The 15906-nt window shown below is 36.4% G+C and overlaps 1 protein-coding gene across 1 annotated transcript in view; it reads left to right on the forward strand.

Annotated features, from left to right (window-relative positions):
* The window catches only part of LOC140172591 (uncharacterized), a 211140-nt gene that overhangs the window by 64774 nt on the left and 130460 nt on the right, over positions 1-15906 (forward strand). The window contains exons 8-15 of the mRNA XM_072195731.1: positions 1478-1723; positions 3126-3392; positions 4354-4614; positions 6259-6522; positions 8071-8337; positions 10239-10502; positions 12943-13206; positions 14181-14447. Of these exons, the coding sequence (XP_072051832.1) occupies positions 1478-1723; positions 3126-3392; positions 4354-4614; positions 6259-6522; positions 8071-8337; positions 10239-10502; positions 12943-13206; positions 14181-14447 (2100 nt within the window). The remainder of the gene's footprint in view (positions 1-1477; positions 1724-3125; positions 3393-4353; positions 4615-6258; positions 6523-8070; positions 8338-10238; positions 10503-12942; positions 13207-14180; positions 14448-15906) is intronic.

The following is a 15906-nucleotide window of genomic DNA, read 5'->3' on the forward strand; positions in this document are numbered from 1 at the left end:
TATCCCAAGATATTCTCACATCAGAATTTAACCCTGTGATACCGATATTCTAGATTTGATAGACTCCGCAATTTTCACCTTTCTGAATAGATTTTTTAATATATATAGTTGATCCATGGTAATAAAACAGGGACATTGAAAGAAGCATATTAAATTGATCATTTGCCACTATTGGGTTTATTACTAAGCATTGAGAATTGCCCTAAAGTTGACTTTTCAGCTCATTAGCTACCAGATATGACTATTCGCCAGGTCAGTGAGTTCGTAAAAGATTTTGACTGAAGTAATCTAAAGGAAGGAATGTCATTGAAATAGAAGAAAGGTAGATAATATAGGCTGTTACTTTTAAGCAAAAGTCAAAAGTTCATCAGGTTACGTATGAACAAGTCTGCATATTATTTGTGTTTGGTTTAGAATCAAGATAGTGTGACATGTACTAAATATAATCAACTGGTATCCAATTGATGTGGGGAAAGAAAGCCTCTACAAATTTCACTTTCTTTGTGACTTTGCTTGCCCATGTTGTATTGTATAAATGTACTTCCAATACACTTTTCACATTGGTTTCTTACAGTACTTTAAATTTACCACTGCATTTTCTTGCAGTGCAATAAAGTCACATTTTGTGTAGCTGTCATCCTCTTTTTAGGGTATGGTTCAATAGATATGTGCAAAAAAATTGACTTGATTCTGACATTTGCAAGTTAGGTGTAATTGCATACATATAATAAGGTGCCCCATAGGCTACTGTGTTATAATTTGTGCCTGCTAACTGACAGAAAATGCAATGTGTCTTTGTCAAACGATCGAATCTGCAAGAAAGGTACTGCCCACATTGCCCACAAACATTATGTAGTCCGTCCTGTGTTTCTGGTGTAATGAAAATCTCAACCTTTTTGGAGCAAGTGTGGGTGAGGATGAGACTGGGGGTCATGAAGTGCCCCTTTTAATATAGTTTACAATCTATTGCAAATACACACCCCTTCTATCCTGTATGCATATGTTTTTGCAATCATATTGGGCAGCAATACGCTATCCCTATAAACATTAGCCCTAAACCTAGTCCTAGCCCTAAACCCTTAACGCTAATGCTAAATCTAACCCTAACCCTAGCCCTAAACCCCTAACCTTAACCCTCCTACAAATGTAGCACTAACCCTATCCCTAAACCCTAACCAAAGTGGCAAGTATGTATGAAAGTATGAAACCAGCATTACATCATTAAATTTTATTGTTTGACAATGAATTGATGGAAGTTAAACTTAGGTTTTGTGTACTGTATACAATTTAGCAATCATGACGGCCAGTAAATGCCAGTTTCAAGCTAACTCACATGATATGGCATGGAAGTTTCTGCATCTGGGACACTATGTCATTGAAATAAATTATGGGGGCATTTATTAGAGTTGGGTGTTTATTAGGAACAATATTCCATTTAGTAATTAATTTTTGCTTCCAATTTCTTTTGTAATAACAGTTACAGGAGCACCTATAACTGTGTCAGGTTGCCCAACATCAACAATCATCCAGAATGTCCCTGCAGGAACAACAGGACCTGTTCAAGTCACGTTCGCAGAACCGACTGCTACAGGTTCAAACGTTCAGATGTTTTCCACTCATAGATCAGGGGGAAATTTCCCGATTGGGGATACAACTGTGGTCTTTGTATTCATAGATGATGCTAATAACCAAGTTGAATGCCAGTTTACAGTCAGAGTACAGGGTAAGTACATTGCCCAGGGTTGGAGATTTTTTTGATTTAAAAAAAAATTTTTAAAATTAATTTTTTTTATTCCAAGAATTGCTATACTCCATGCCAAAATGTTAAAAGAAACCAATGGAATGCCAGATATAAACCATTTAACAACAACACTTGCACAACCTATAATAGATAATATTCCACAATAGACCTTCGCAGCCAGGATCAGCTCCTCGAGTTTCATACGGGTTAGAACCAGGGTTTGAACCCGCAACCTCTAGCACCATAGTCAAATGCCTTATCGATTGATACTGCCATCAATGAGCTAACTTGATTGATATCCATCGTACATACATTCTAGACAATTTTATTGGTAGATTACCGTTTGATATTATTACCATCAACCATCGCCATTTGAAAGTTTTTTGAAATTTGACCCCTGTATGACCAACTCTTTTCTGAGCAAGGTACATTTTGCCATCAATGTTTTTCCCATTCTGTGAGGTCAGTTTATGATATGAAGAGCTGATGGATGTAAATGTACAAGTAGAGTTGTTACAATTAAGTCTGATAAATGTTGCAGAAATTTTTGGAATTCTGGAAATGGGGCAAAAAATAAAATCCAGACACGTAGGCCCCAAATTTTTTTTATCAGATTTCTTTTTCACTGTATGCATGTAAGATACTTGATTTGGCTAAAAAAATGAAATCTTTAAAAAAATCTTTTTTTTAAATCTAAAAAAAAATGTATTTTTGAAAACACAATAATGATAAATTAGATGGTTTTCTTTCACCCAATACTACAGATTTATTGGTCTTGCTATGATATTCCAAAATATTGGACTCAACTATGTCTTGTCCAATATTTTAAAACTCAAAGCTCGACAAATAAATTTGTAGTATTGTGTTAAAACCATCCAATTTTATATCAAAAATTAGAATCCGAATATTTTAATGGTAGGCTTGAATATAAGATAGAATGCACATTACCGTATTTCCTCAAATAGTCGCCCCCTCAAATAAACACCCCCACCACTTTTTTCAACCAAGATGTTTCAAAAATACAGATATTTCCATGCTATCTTGTGTAGTAAACTTACCAAGTTGCTCACATGGTCGATAATAGTAGCAATAATTCGCGAAAATCTGCATCGGAAACCCGGAAGTGAACCAAAAGTCACTGTTTCTAGTTCAATATTCGTCATTTTAGCGTGACTTTTAAGCTTACCTAATGATTTTAACGGGAATTGTCGTCCTAAAAATGACCTCTAATAAACACCCCCCCCCCATTTGGAAAATGCAACGCCCCAGGGGCGTTTATTCGAGGAAATACGGTATATGAAATATTCAAATCAACCACTTTTAACAAGAGTGTAAGACATATGATCATTAAATAACTATATTTTTTCAAATTGTGCCTTTCTAGTTGTAACAGGACCTGACACAACTGCACCTACTGTTAACAACTGTCCATCAGACATCACACAAACAGTAGCAAATGCTGGATCTACAGCCACAGTAACCTGGACACCACCCACAGCTACAGATAATGTCACACCTGTGGGTCAGCTTACCCAGACACAAACACATACTCCTGGGTCACAATTTGCAGTCGGAACTACGGCAGTGCAATATGCATTCACTGATGCCGCTGGAAACACTGGATTTTGTTCATTCAATGTGATAATTACTGGTAAGAGATATTTGCAATTTTATTTTAAAAACATCTTTGAAGGGCTTATGTTATGATGCATAAAAAGGTATTTTTGGTAGAAATTTGTAACCCTATGTTCGTGAATGCAGCTATTCTTGGGAGGAGTCAAGATTAAGTCATTAATACTGTATTCTGTCGGTCCGTGCCACGTCACTTCCGGTTGATGATGCAACTCACGGTCGAGTGAAAACAAGTCCCTGATTTGATTTTTGTTGATGATTTCTGTCATTGGTGTTATGTAAATTTCGATCGCAAATAGTCAGTGGAATCAAACAACCGTTTCTAAGTCTTCAGAGTGGAAGAAACTTACTTGATTTACCGTTTATATACTGACAAACTTAAAATTAAATTCCATGGTCGAGTGTCGTTTTTTCCGAAATTGAATGTCACTCCAACAACATCGCTATGTAGCCTCCTTCACAGCCGGTTTCTGTTGTTCATAACAAACCGTGAGCCACATGCAGTTTGGGCCCGAGACTAGAGATAGCCCGGATGTTGGACCAACAGAATAATTAGCAATTTTGAATAGGATTACCAGAATGGGTAACTCCATTTGTGACCTGATCTGATCCACTCAGGCCAAAGTCGGAATTGTTGAAAAATGATTTACTACCATTATAACTTGCTTGGTACCTGCACTTAAGGTCTCTTGAATATTTGCTTGCAAAGTTATGAACCTTTTATATGTCCATTTTCTTATGGTTTTATTGTTTTTTCTCCTCTCTTTGTGCTTATATCTCAGTTTCATTATTGCCAACTTTAGCCTGATTGGTCATATATGCCATGTGTGGGAGATTACAGTTGTATCTTCCATGGATTTCAACTGGCATAACCCATTACCAATGCCATAAAATTAATTGTTATGTTTTTTCCTGAAATTGAGACAGCTCTTTGAAGAATGTCACTAAATTCATTCTGTGTTCCACCTTTACTTTTCTAGTTGGAGCTGACACAACCCTACCCACTATTAACAACTGTCCATCAGACATCACACAAACAGTAGCAAATGCTGGATCTACGGCCACAGTAACCTGGACACCACCCACAGCTACAGATAATGTCACACCTGTGGGTCAGCTTGTCGGGACACAGACACATACTCCTGGGTCACAATTTGGAGTTGGAACTACGGCAGTGCAATATGCGTTCACTGATGCTGCTGGAAACACCGCCTTTTGCACATTCAATGTGATAATTTCTGGTAAGTTAGTTAATTCATTGGCTTCATTCCATATACCGTAAAATTCCGTCTACAAGCATATATATGCCTCTAAACGAGGTTTTTTTTGACACAAGAGACAAGAGGCAGACACTCTCAACAAAAAACGTTATTTGGAGTTTGAACAACTATATTACTGATAAAGGCGGCTGTACAAACATGTATATTTGTAAGACCAATCTATTGCAATGTTTTTGAGAAGGGTATTGGCCTTTCATATCTTTCGTTAAAAAAAGCCCCTCGTTTAGAGACATATATGCTTCTAGACGGAATTCTACGGTAGTGGTGTATGATGATTTTCGGTCATTTTTTGAAAATTGGCACATATGTTTTTAATGATGATCTCTTTCATTTTGCTAAGTCTCAGCAGTCACAATTACCTAATTAACTAGTAATTAATTAAAATTTGCCATATTGTTACAAAGTGAAATTTTTTTTTTTCACATAGTGGCATATTGACAGTACGCCACTTGCACATTAATAAGAGTAAACAAGCTAAGAAAAAAATGTGGAAAGTCATAGTGGCCAGGGTTGTTTGATTGAAATCACACCGATTATTTAAATCGTGATTTAAATCATATGATTTAAAACAAAAATCATTGATTTAAATCACCTTTTTTCATTTTTTACCATATTTGATAAACTAAGTTAATTTCTTTCTTAAATTGACTGTTTTACTTAATTTCTACTGCTTCTACAACTTTTGGGTACAATTACAATACCTCTATGATGACATTTGATCTATTGCTATAAATTCATCTTCAAGGTACAGAATTCAACAAGTTTTTTGATCCCCACGATTTTTGCCAAATTTTTTCATTGAAATTTTCACATGTAAAAATGCGTTTTGAATTTGTGTAAATACCTGATATGATCATGCATATGTCTAGCATTCCAATGGTCTCTTTTGAATTTATTATGGGGTATAACAGTTCTTGGAATTAAAAAAAAAATTGATTTAAATAAAAAAAAATCAGATTTAAATTTTAAAAAATCTGATTTTTTAATTTAAAAAAAAAAATCATCAACCCTGATAGTGGCGTATCACCTCGCTAGATTCCATAGTAGCGTATTGGACTGATACGCTAATATGGAATGAAGCTGACAAAAAGTAACGCCATTGGGATTATACTGCGACAGAGGTGGCGTATGGTTAGGATAAGATTTTGTGTGTTTTTTGGGAGGAGTCAAGAGTAAGTCATTAATACTGTATAAGTAGTAATTTTTGTGAGGGTTTATTTCCGGAAATGTTTTGTTCCAACCGCGAAACTCCTTGTGATAACAGGTAATATTTAATATTTAGGACAGGGAACAACTCATTCAAACAAATATGTCTTGAAAAGAGACTTGAAACTTTCTAAATTAGTATGAAAGACACAGCCTTAATATCCCACACAGGGAGTGTGAATTTCAAATGGGGTTACCTGAATGAGTAACTCCATTTACAATCTACACGTCATGTGTGGAAGATTACGGTTATGTCTTTCATAGGGGGTGTATATGGATTTCAACTGGCATAGCTCAATGCCAATATCATAAAATTAATTATGTTTTTTTCCTGAAATTAAGACAGCTTTTTGTAGAAGATCACTAAATTCATTCTGTGTTCCACCTTTACTTTTCCAGTTTCTACAGTTGACACAACCCTACCCACTATTAACAACTGTCCATCAGACATCACACAAACAGTTGCAAATGCTGGATCTACGGCCACAGTAACCTGGACACCACCCACAGCTACAGATAATGTCACACCTGCCGGTCAGCTTTTCCAGACACAAACACATACTCCTGGGACACAATTTGCAGTTGGAACTACGGCAGTGCAATATGCGTTCACTGATGCCGCTGGAAACACCGCCTTTTGCACATTCAATGTGGTAATTTCTGGTAAGTGAGAATCAGCTTTATTCCATAGTGGTGTATGGTGATTTTCGGTCATTTTTTGAAAATTGGCACATATGTGACCTGTCACGGCGAATGAGCCGTAAATTCCTCCCCCGGTCAAAATTGTTTTATTTTGTGTTTAGAAAATATACATCATAAGTTTTAAAATGGTATATTATTTGACTTCAAACGATATCCAGTAACGGGGTTATGGTTTGTTGAACTTTGCTCCTTCAACAAAATCGTAGCTTTTTTCGTTTCTATGTATGTCTCTTTTTCCACATTGCTGGCAATAAATATCAAACAGTCATAATTGGCAGTCATATCAAATCATCCCCAAGTCAACGAGGTTCAAGAAAGTTCTCTCATTGTTAATTGTTGGTTATACATACACAAATGCAATGCCTGGTAACCCACCACTTGAACAGGATTTAACCAAAGCAAACAAAGACCAGAACTATTAAAAATTCTATTGCCATCTATAAGGTAGAATAATAATCCTAACAATAGGATTATTGATTGGTGTTTGACTATCAAAATGAGATGGATGTCACGCCAGCTAGAGAAGCCGATGAATACGACCTGCATACACATTTTACGCTGTAACTCAGAATACAATTTAGGGAATTTACGGCTCATTCGAGCTGTACGGTCACATATGTTTCTTAAGATGTTCTCTTTCATTTTGCTAAGTATCAGCAGTCAAAATTACCTAATAATTAAACAAAAGTAGTTTTGAAAATGTTTTCCTGACCCTTAACCTGTTTTTAATATCACAACGGATACATAAAATGTACATTAAATAAGTACAACACCCAGTAACTATAACATTTGTGTTTCTACTGGCAGAAATACCAGGTGTCACACCGTATGGTCTACCTTTTGAGGTGGATCATGTGGACTGGGTGTCCACACTGTATCAGTGTTGCCAAAACTTTTCAGCGTCAAGGCGCGGCGCGTTGACTCGCCAGGCCACAGTAAAGGATTCTCAAGTAGCCCAATTTTTAAGCTTCCAAAAAAGCGTCCAATACCGGATATTTGGGTGGATTTACCCGAATTTAGAACGCAAAACACCCAATTTAGCGGAAAAGCACTTGACTTTAAAACTTCCGGTACTTACTAGGAAATTACTGACCGATCAATCATGCATAAACCCATTGTAATTGCAATTTGGAGCTTCAGAGACTCAAAACCTTGATTAAACAAATCGGCTGAATTGAAAGGAAAATACATCAACTGCCGCGGCCTGAGACTGGCAAAAGTAGCCCAATTTGAGGCAAGTAGCGGCATGCTTTTTTCGAGTAGCGGCAAGTGATCGCCAAGTAGCCCAATTGTGCACCTAAGGCACGGCGTTAGAATCACTGCACTGTATCACTTGTCAACTGATCTGTTTAATTACCGAGCATGTTAATCATAACACTCTAAACTAAACAACATTATCTGGCAACCTTTTAACAGTAGAAACACAGCATAACTATTGATCTCTGAGTACCACTTGAAATTCTGAAAATTGCTAAGACACCAAGTTCCTTTTCATGTTTCCTTTTCCAGTTGCTGGAGGACCTGACACAACTCCACCCACTGTTACCAACTGTCCATCAGACATCACACAAACAGTTGCAAATGTTGGATCTACGGCCACAGTAACCTGGCAGCCACCCACAGCTACAGATAATGTCACACCTGCCGGTCAAATTATCCAGGCACAGACACATAGTCCTGGGACACAATTTCAAGTTGGAACTACGACCGTGAGCTATTTATTCACCGATGCAGCTGGAAACAATGCAATTTGCACATTCACTGTTACAGTGTCAGGTAAGATTAAGAATTGGTATAATATGCTATTCCATTTAAAGCCATGCAACCCCTGTGAAAGGCATGACCTACATCTCAGGGGGTGTAGATTTTCAGATGGAGTCACTCATCAGGTAACCCTGTTTGAAATTCACACCACCTGATCTGTGGAAGATTAAGGTCATGTCTGCCATGTATGTATTTCAACTGGAATAGTCCATTGCATATCCAAAAAAGATCTAAGTCCTGCTGAAATCTGTCATTTATTGCTGAATGGTTTAGTTTGTTAGACTATGAACATATTTGTTCAAAATTGCTTTAAATATGTTTGTCTGTATGCATACGCATTTGAGTATGTGCACAGTCATTATAATTATTATCACCTTTTTTTCACACATTTTCATGTTGCAGTCTTTAATCTAGATCTTTGATCATACCTAATTATGAATGAAGCATGTTGCCATTGGGCATGACATCAGTGGCCCCTGAACATATGTAAAGCAAAGCCTCCAATGTAAATCTCTTGGCAGGTTGGTTTTATTTTCAAAGGCCACAAGTACATAGGAGGTTTTTTCCTGCCCAACAACGATGTGATTATAGTACAAATACAACCAGTAACTGAAGAGGGCTTTTTCAAAACTGTTACTCTGCCGCTTGCCAAAACTAGTAATTGTGGCACTCACTTGCGATATTTTGATGTGCCAAATCTTGCTTAATATCAATTAAATGGCATATTAATGTAATCTTGTGGATCAGTCCAGTAAGAAGGCAGTTTATTGGTTTTGGAAAAGTAGTTCAATACACAAGATGTGTTATACATGTAGTAGCCAGTTGGAATGTTTACATCTGACGTCAGATTTAATATGCTGTACTGCGCAGGTTAGCAACCAGCGACAATAGCAACATAATTATCACGGTTGGGTAATCTCTTTACTCATGTTGTGTGTACATGTATAGTGCTACTTCTAATGTGTTATTTTATTTATATTAGTGTGATTTTCATGTATGTGATAGACAAAGTGGTATGTACTATGTACATGTATTTGTCATTACTACATATGGACCTACTATGCCAGATTTATGGCGTTGTTAATGATGATATTTTCAAATTTCAATATTGAGAAAGAGTACTGATTGGATATAGTTTACATTAAAGCAAATATTGTAACATTTGCATAAATAGATTTGGATATTTTTTCAATAATATGTTAGTTTTTACTATCCGATATGTCCCCTATTAATTTTGAACCAAACAAATGAGTAAAACAAAGAAAATTACAATTTTGCTCCATCGCCATATCGCTAATCATGACTGAGGTTGATAGGGAATGTATAGAACATCCTATACGCCATGTATGTACAGTGTTATGAGCATTGCGTATGCCATGTACATAAAAACATGCAAGCTCTTTATATTTTGATTTATGAATTAAATAATTTGCTCAGTCAAATGATAAAATATCTCAGATTTTGTTACAAATACAGCACCTTAACCCCGGAGCACTACCTGACGATCTAACATTGCCTCTGATTGGTCAATTACATGATATCTTTACTTTTATCACCAATCTGAATGGAGCTTTGCAAATAATTCACCCCAATTTTTTGTGTGGTGAAATTATTCTAACAATGTTGCTGATTGGTTGAATTGATAATGAAAACTTCTTTTTGGCCAATCGGCATGTAGTTCTCATGGGGTTAAGCCTTAATTTTTTCAGGGAATGTTAGTTCATTTAAAAAGTATGAATTACAAGTGTGTAAAAATCAGGATTTTGAAAAAAAAAGAATGTCCACCTCAGCAAATGTTACAATATTGCTTTACATCAAAAGGTTAGTCTTATTTGTGTAATGCCATTGTGTTATCATTTTGTAGCTTTTGTTTTTATAATTCTTTTCGTTCTTGCTATTGCTTTTACCTTTAGTTGTCACCACCGATACAACTCCTCCAGTTATTGTGAACTGTCCCAATGATATCACAGAAACAGTACCAGCAGGTACTGCATTTGCTACAGCTACTTGGACGCCGCCTACTGCTACCGATAATGTTACCCCAAGCAATCAAATTGCATGCTTTAGTAATTTTGCACCAGGTGCCCAATTTCAACTCGGATCTACTGGAGTGGCATATGTTTGCCAAGATGCAGCAGGGAATGATGCTACGTGTCAATTCAATGTTATCGTCCAAAGTGAGTGTCTTGTAGGTTGTGTAATGTGCTGTCTACTTTGTTTGTAAAATTCTGCTTAAAAAACTGAAATTGACTCTATGTGAGTCTATGTTTAAGCACCCCATACTTTTTGTTTTGATTTGTGTTTGTGTGAGGGCTATAATGTGGACACTATTATAGTATATTGGAAATAGAACATTTGTAATCAGTCATGTTAACTCATATTGTTTTAACTTAACAAAAGATTTGTCATTGTTGTATTGGGATGTTCCATTTGAAATTCACACACCCCACTGTAAGATTTTTGAATTCCAACCAAATTCATCAGTTTAAATCATCCAACAATTTCTATCCATAAACAGATTTTTGAATTCTAAACAAAATTGTCGTATTTTAAACCAGATTGTGCAAAATTCAACTTGATTTGAAAATTTCGACAATTTTCAGCTGGAATTATGCATAAAACCAGCAACACTTTCCAGCCGTACTGACCATAAGGTGCAACTGGAATTGACATGGCAGTACAATCTTCTATAGGGGGTGTGTGGATTATAAATGGAACAGCCAATTTGTCCTTTATGTTTTCCCACAATGCTATTCATTTCCTTTGCACTCACCCCATCATACTGATAACATTATTATTAATTTTTGGAACACTACATATTTGTAACACAATCTGGTCCATGGAGGCCAAAGGCGGCCATTTTGAAATGAGATAAAGGTAAAAATATGGAGTAAAAAACAATAAAATATATAAATAAATAGATATCACAAACCTTCATAACTTTGGAACCAAGTATGCTAGATATTTGGTGTTTTCAGTTTAGGATAGCCTAATATTTATATAAGGTAGGTAATTAATTATTGTAACTCAATTTTCAAAAATGTCTCCATTGGCCTCCATGGACTAGATTGTGTCACATTTGCATTTGTGTGAATGTTTATTTTTATTTATTATTTGTGGGAGGTGGAAGTCAGGCATGATTTAACAGTGGGAATATATTAATATTGTGAAGTAATCCTAATGACCTTGAATTGGCTTTTGTAGAAATAATTTTAGAATGTGCCTCTAATTTATTAGAGGCATAATGAGTTGGATTTTAATTTTAATGTGACCTTACAAATGCAATGCACAATATTAGAAGATGAATTCCTGACTTTATAAATGAAATATGAAAGCAATTGTGATTGTTTGGATAAGTGAATGGACTTCTTTTGGACATATTTTGAAGATTATACCATCAATCATGTCATCAATATCATAAATGACATATCAATAATTAGAAGAATTAAATGATGATAATCAGGAAAAATTAACTAATATTGACCACATCATGTTCCACATCTTCATGAAGATAATTAGATATGTATCACTTTCCACTTTGCATACGATTTCTCAAATCTAGATAAGTGAACATATTGTAGATGATTACTTGAATATTTTCAACTTTCCAAAAATATGTTTTTGTTTAAAAGAAAATAGGCAAATTTTTAATTGCTATACCAAATCCCACCTAGTGGTTTTTAAGGGCACTTGTACAGGAAGAAGTGCAAAAAGGTAATTGCAAAAACATGCACTAGCTTCAAATATGATTTTTAGTTTTTGGCCATTCTGTCATTGGACGTTCATATGGGGGAAGGTGAGGAGGAAGGGAGGGGATCAGGGGAGGATGAGAGGAATCAGGGGAGTGTCAAGCTTTTTCCCTCAGCACCATCATTGGTATTGCATGCTTGGATTGATTTGTTTAATCTTATGTAATTGTCACTTTGTGATTACCCCCCTAAGCACTACCTGCCGATCTAACATTGCCTCTGATTGGTCAATTATGTGATATCTTCATTTTAATCACCAATCAGAATAGAGCTTTGCAAATAATTCACCCCATTTTTTTTTGCGTGGTGAAATTATTCTAACAATGTTGCTGATTGGTCCAGTTGATAATGAAAACTTCTTTTTGGCCAATCGACAGGTAGTTCTCATGGGGTTAATAAGCTTAATGAAAGTTGAATGCATCAGCCTCTTTGGACAAAAAAAATGGTCATTTTGTCTTGTGAAGAAGACAAAATAATTGTCTTTTGGTCAATTATTTGCTGAAAAAATTATAGTGAGCAAGTCTTAAATACATGTATTCCTAAAATCAGAGTCAAACATTTGGAATAGCAGTCAAGTTAGCTCAATTGGCATGGGTGCTGGACTCGGGTGTGTGACTGTATAATATTCAGCCCATGCAGTGTTGTTGGTTTAATCTTGTGGAAAAATTAAGCTAGCTTGGAATTATCCCTAGAATGAGTTCTGCTAACTGTACTGTATGAAATTCGGGGAGCTAATGATGATGCAGCAAAGATTAGTTTTATCTGCAACTCCTTGATCAACTTTCATTAGGCTTAAGCACAAAGCATGTTGCACTGTACTATGTAATATCGTGTCATGTCAACTGTTGCTTGTTTTACACATACTCAGCAGGTGGACCAGACACCACACTACCAGTCATTGCTAACTGTCCCTCAGACATCACACAAATAGCCCAACCGGGTCAAACACAGGTTGCAGTTTCATGGACACCACCCACAGCTACCGATAACGTCACCCCAGTTAACCAAATCACATCCTTTTCCACCCGTACACCCAATGAGCTATTTCCTATTGGGACTACCATGGTGGCATATATCTTTGGTGATGAGGCTGGAAACGAGGCTACATGTTCATTCAATGTTATTGTTCAGAGTGAGTTGGTCTGTGGGGATTGTTCTTTGTTTATTTGTTTGTTGGTGCTTGTTTACATGTAAATAAGAATAAATGTTGGCATTTATATAGCACCTTTAACATGTATTTATTCCACTGTCGTTAGAATATGTCAGTCACCATACAATGCCCAAGGCATGCTCATACCTTTGGGTGGCGCTCAATGGACAAATCCCTCACAGCTCCCCATTTCATCCTTGGGTAGAGAGAGGCAAGTGGGGTAAAGCATTTTGCCCAAGTGCACAACATAATGGCACCACCGGGGCTCGAACTCTTAATCCTCCGATTGCGAGGTAGAGCCCGTACCGTTGTGCCACCATGACATTATCATGAATGGAAATTTACCCCATCAGCAAAACTTCTGATTGCCAAAGTGATTTCTATAAAAAATGATTTGTTAAATGATAAATGATTACATTATATAAGAAGTTGGGAAGAGGCACTCACTAAACTAAAAATGGTTGATGGGGGTGTGCAACCACATTGATCCTCATTTTTCAACTTCCTCTCATCCAATGACCACTTTTTTTAAAGTGAGCAAAAGACCCGCTTTTTCAAGAATTCTGAACAAATTTCTGATATCGCACCAAATGACCCAGTTGTATTCCAGTTTTGATGACTTTATTCTATTTATTCAATGAAGCATAAAAGGTGTTTTTTTAAACTTTCCTTGTAATCTGGGGAGGAGTATTAATTTTTTTTATTAATTCTTCAGTGTTTTTGAGCATGTGCACATTGATTAGGATTGACATTGATTGATTAACCTGTGGTGGAAGCACTTACATTGCTTGTGTTTTTTTTTTTTTTTTCATGTCAATTTAATAATAATTAAATGTTATTTTTAAAAATAATATTTGTAATTCTATTCATAATATTGTTTTCCTCTGTTTTTATCTTTATTAAAGCATGGTGATTGCATTTTAACTTGACCCTATCCCATAATATTTATTCTACAGTAGGAACAGGGGACACCACGGCACCAGTTATCACCAACTGCCCTTCAGACATCACAGTAACCGTACCTTTTGGAACACCACAAACAAATGTTTTTTGGATAGCTCCCAGAGCTACAGATAATGTTACACCTACTAACCAAATTACAACGGTTTCTACGCATAACCCCAGAGATTCATTTAGTGTGGGGCGAACCACTGTGTCGTATATATTCAGTGATGCGGCTGGGAATACGGATACTTGTTCATTCAGTGTTAGTGTTATTGAAAGTGAGTTGTGTTCTATTTTGTTTATTGTTATTGGTCTTGTTTCTTACACTCCTAAAACTGTGGCATGTCGGGGGGGGGGGGGCTTTGGGGCTGAAGCCCCCTGCACTTTGTTAAAAATCATGTAAAGTCAGCCATTTTTGGCAATTTTAGCCATTAATCCCCCGCATAACTCTGAAGCCCCTCTGAGCCCCCTGCAGGAAGAGATCCTGAACACACCGGTGTAAAACCACATAGCCATTCAAAAAAGCCATTAGAAAAATATGTGCAGTGCATATGAATATTGTATAATTGCACTTGCGCACAGTTTCACATACTACAAGCTGCATGCGCTGTGCATTGGCATCTTGCAGGATCGATTCATTTTTCTTGAAGGCGGATGCATTGATATTGGTCAAATTTTCTGACATTTTGAGTATTTTGTTTGTTGTAAAAAATTGCAGAAATTGCAGAAATTCTTTGCCATGTAGGAAATAGGTTTATAAATGCAGATCCCTTGTTGCTCGAGAGATTGGACGCAATAATGCTTGATCTTGCGCTGAATTTTGATGCATCCAATGCATTTATTACCAATATATTAATCCATAGATGTGGAAATGCTCAATTTAGTATGTCTTGCTTTTGTATGTTCTATACAAAAAGGCAGACTATGACAATAGAACAGAGCCTATTGTTATAAAGGCATACCGTGGAAGGTAGACATGTTATCCATGGAGATCGATGATAAGTGCGGAACGTGTTAGCGAACTCAGAAATAGCGCAAGTGAGTTTGCATGTAAACGCTTACAATTTGAGCGATCCTTGTAGATGAGCGAGGTTGCCAAGTTCGAACACTCTCCCAATGCCAGTCAAATTCAAGCACGCGTCAGAAGGCTCAGGCAGGGACTTTCCTATCTAGAGTTTAATAATAAAAAAAAAAGGTTAAAGGGTGTGACCCAATCGACAGCCTCATCCCCCATTTTGCATCATTAAAACTGAGATTTTGGTATCAGAAGAAAGGTCATAATATTCTCATTACCCACAGTAAAATTGAAAGCGAAAGATTTGCTTAGATGGTGAACAAATCGTGGTGAATTGTGATAACCACATTAGAAGTGTATACTACCCTATAGACCTTTTTCAAACAGACTCATTCCGATAAACCGGAACCATGATAATTTCCCCGATTGCTTGCATTAAAATGTACCTCTCCAGCATCATGTACAGTGCGAAGTTCCAATGTGTAATGAGTATCATAACCAGGATGAACTTGCGACGGTCAATTATGGATGAGAGAGGTACTTTTGCCAAGGATACTCAATGTTAAATCAAGCGTGTAGGGGTATGTCTGTTGTAAGAGACTGACTTGCGGAAGAGGTGATGCATAAAAAAAAGGTTCTGTAAAGTAAAAAAAAAAAATCTGACGGAAAATGACTAACAATTGATCATTTCTTTCCATTAGTATCTTATTGTGAAAAACCAA

This window comes from Amphiura filiformis, chromosome 16, assembly GCF_039555335.1.
Source record: "Amphiura filiformis chromosome 16, Afil_fr2py, whole genome shotgun sequence".
Lineage (NCBI taxonomy): Eukaryota > Metazoa > Echinodermata > Ophiuroidea > Amphilepidida > Amphiuridae > Amphiura > Amphiura filiformis.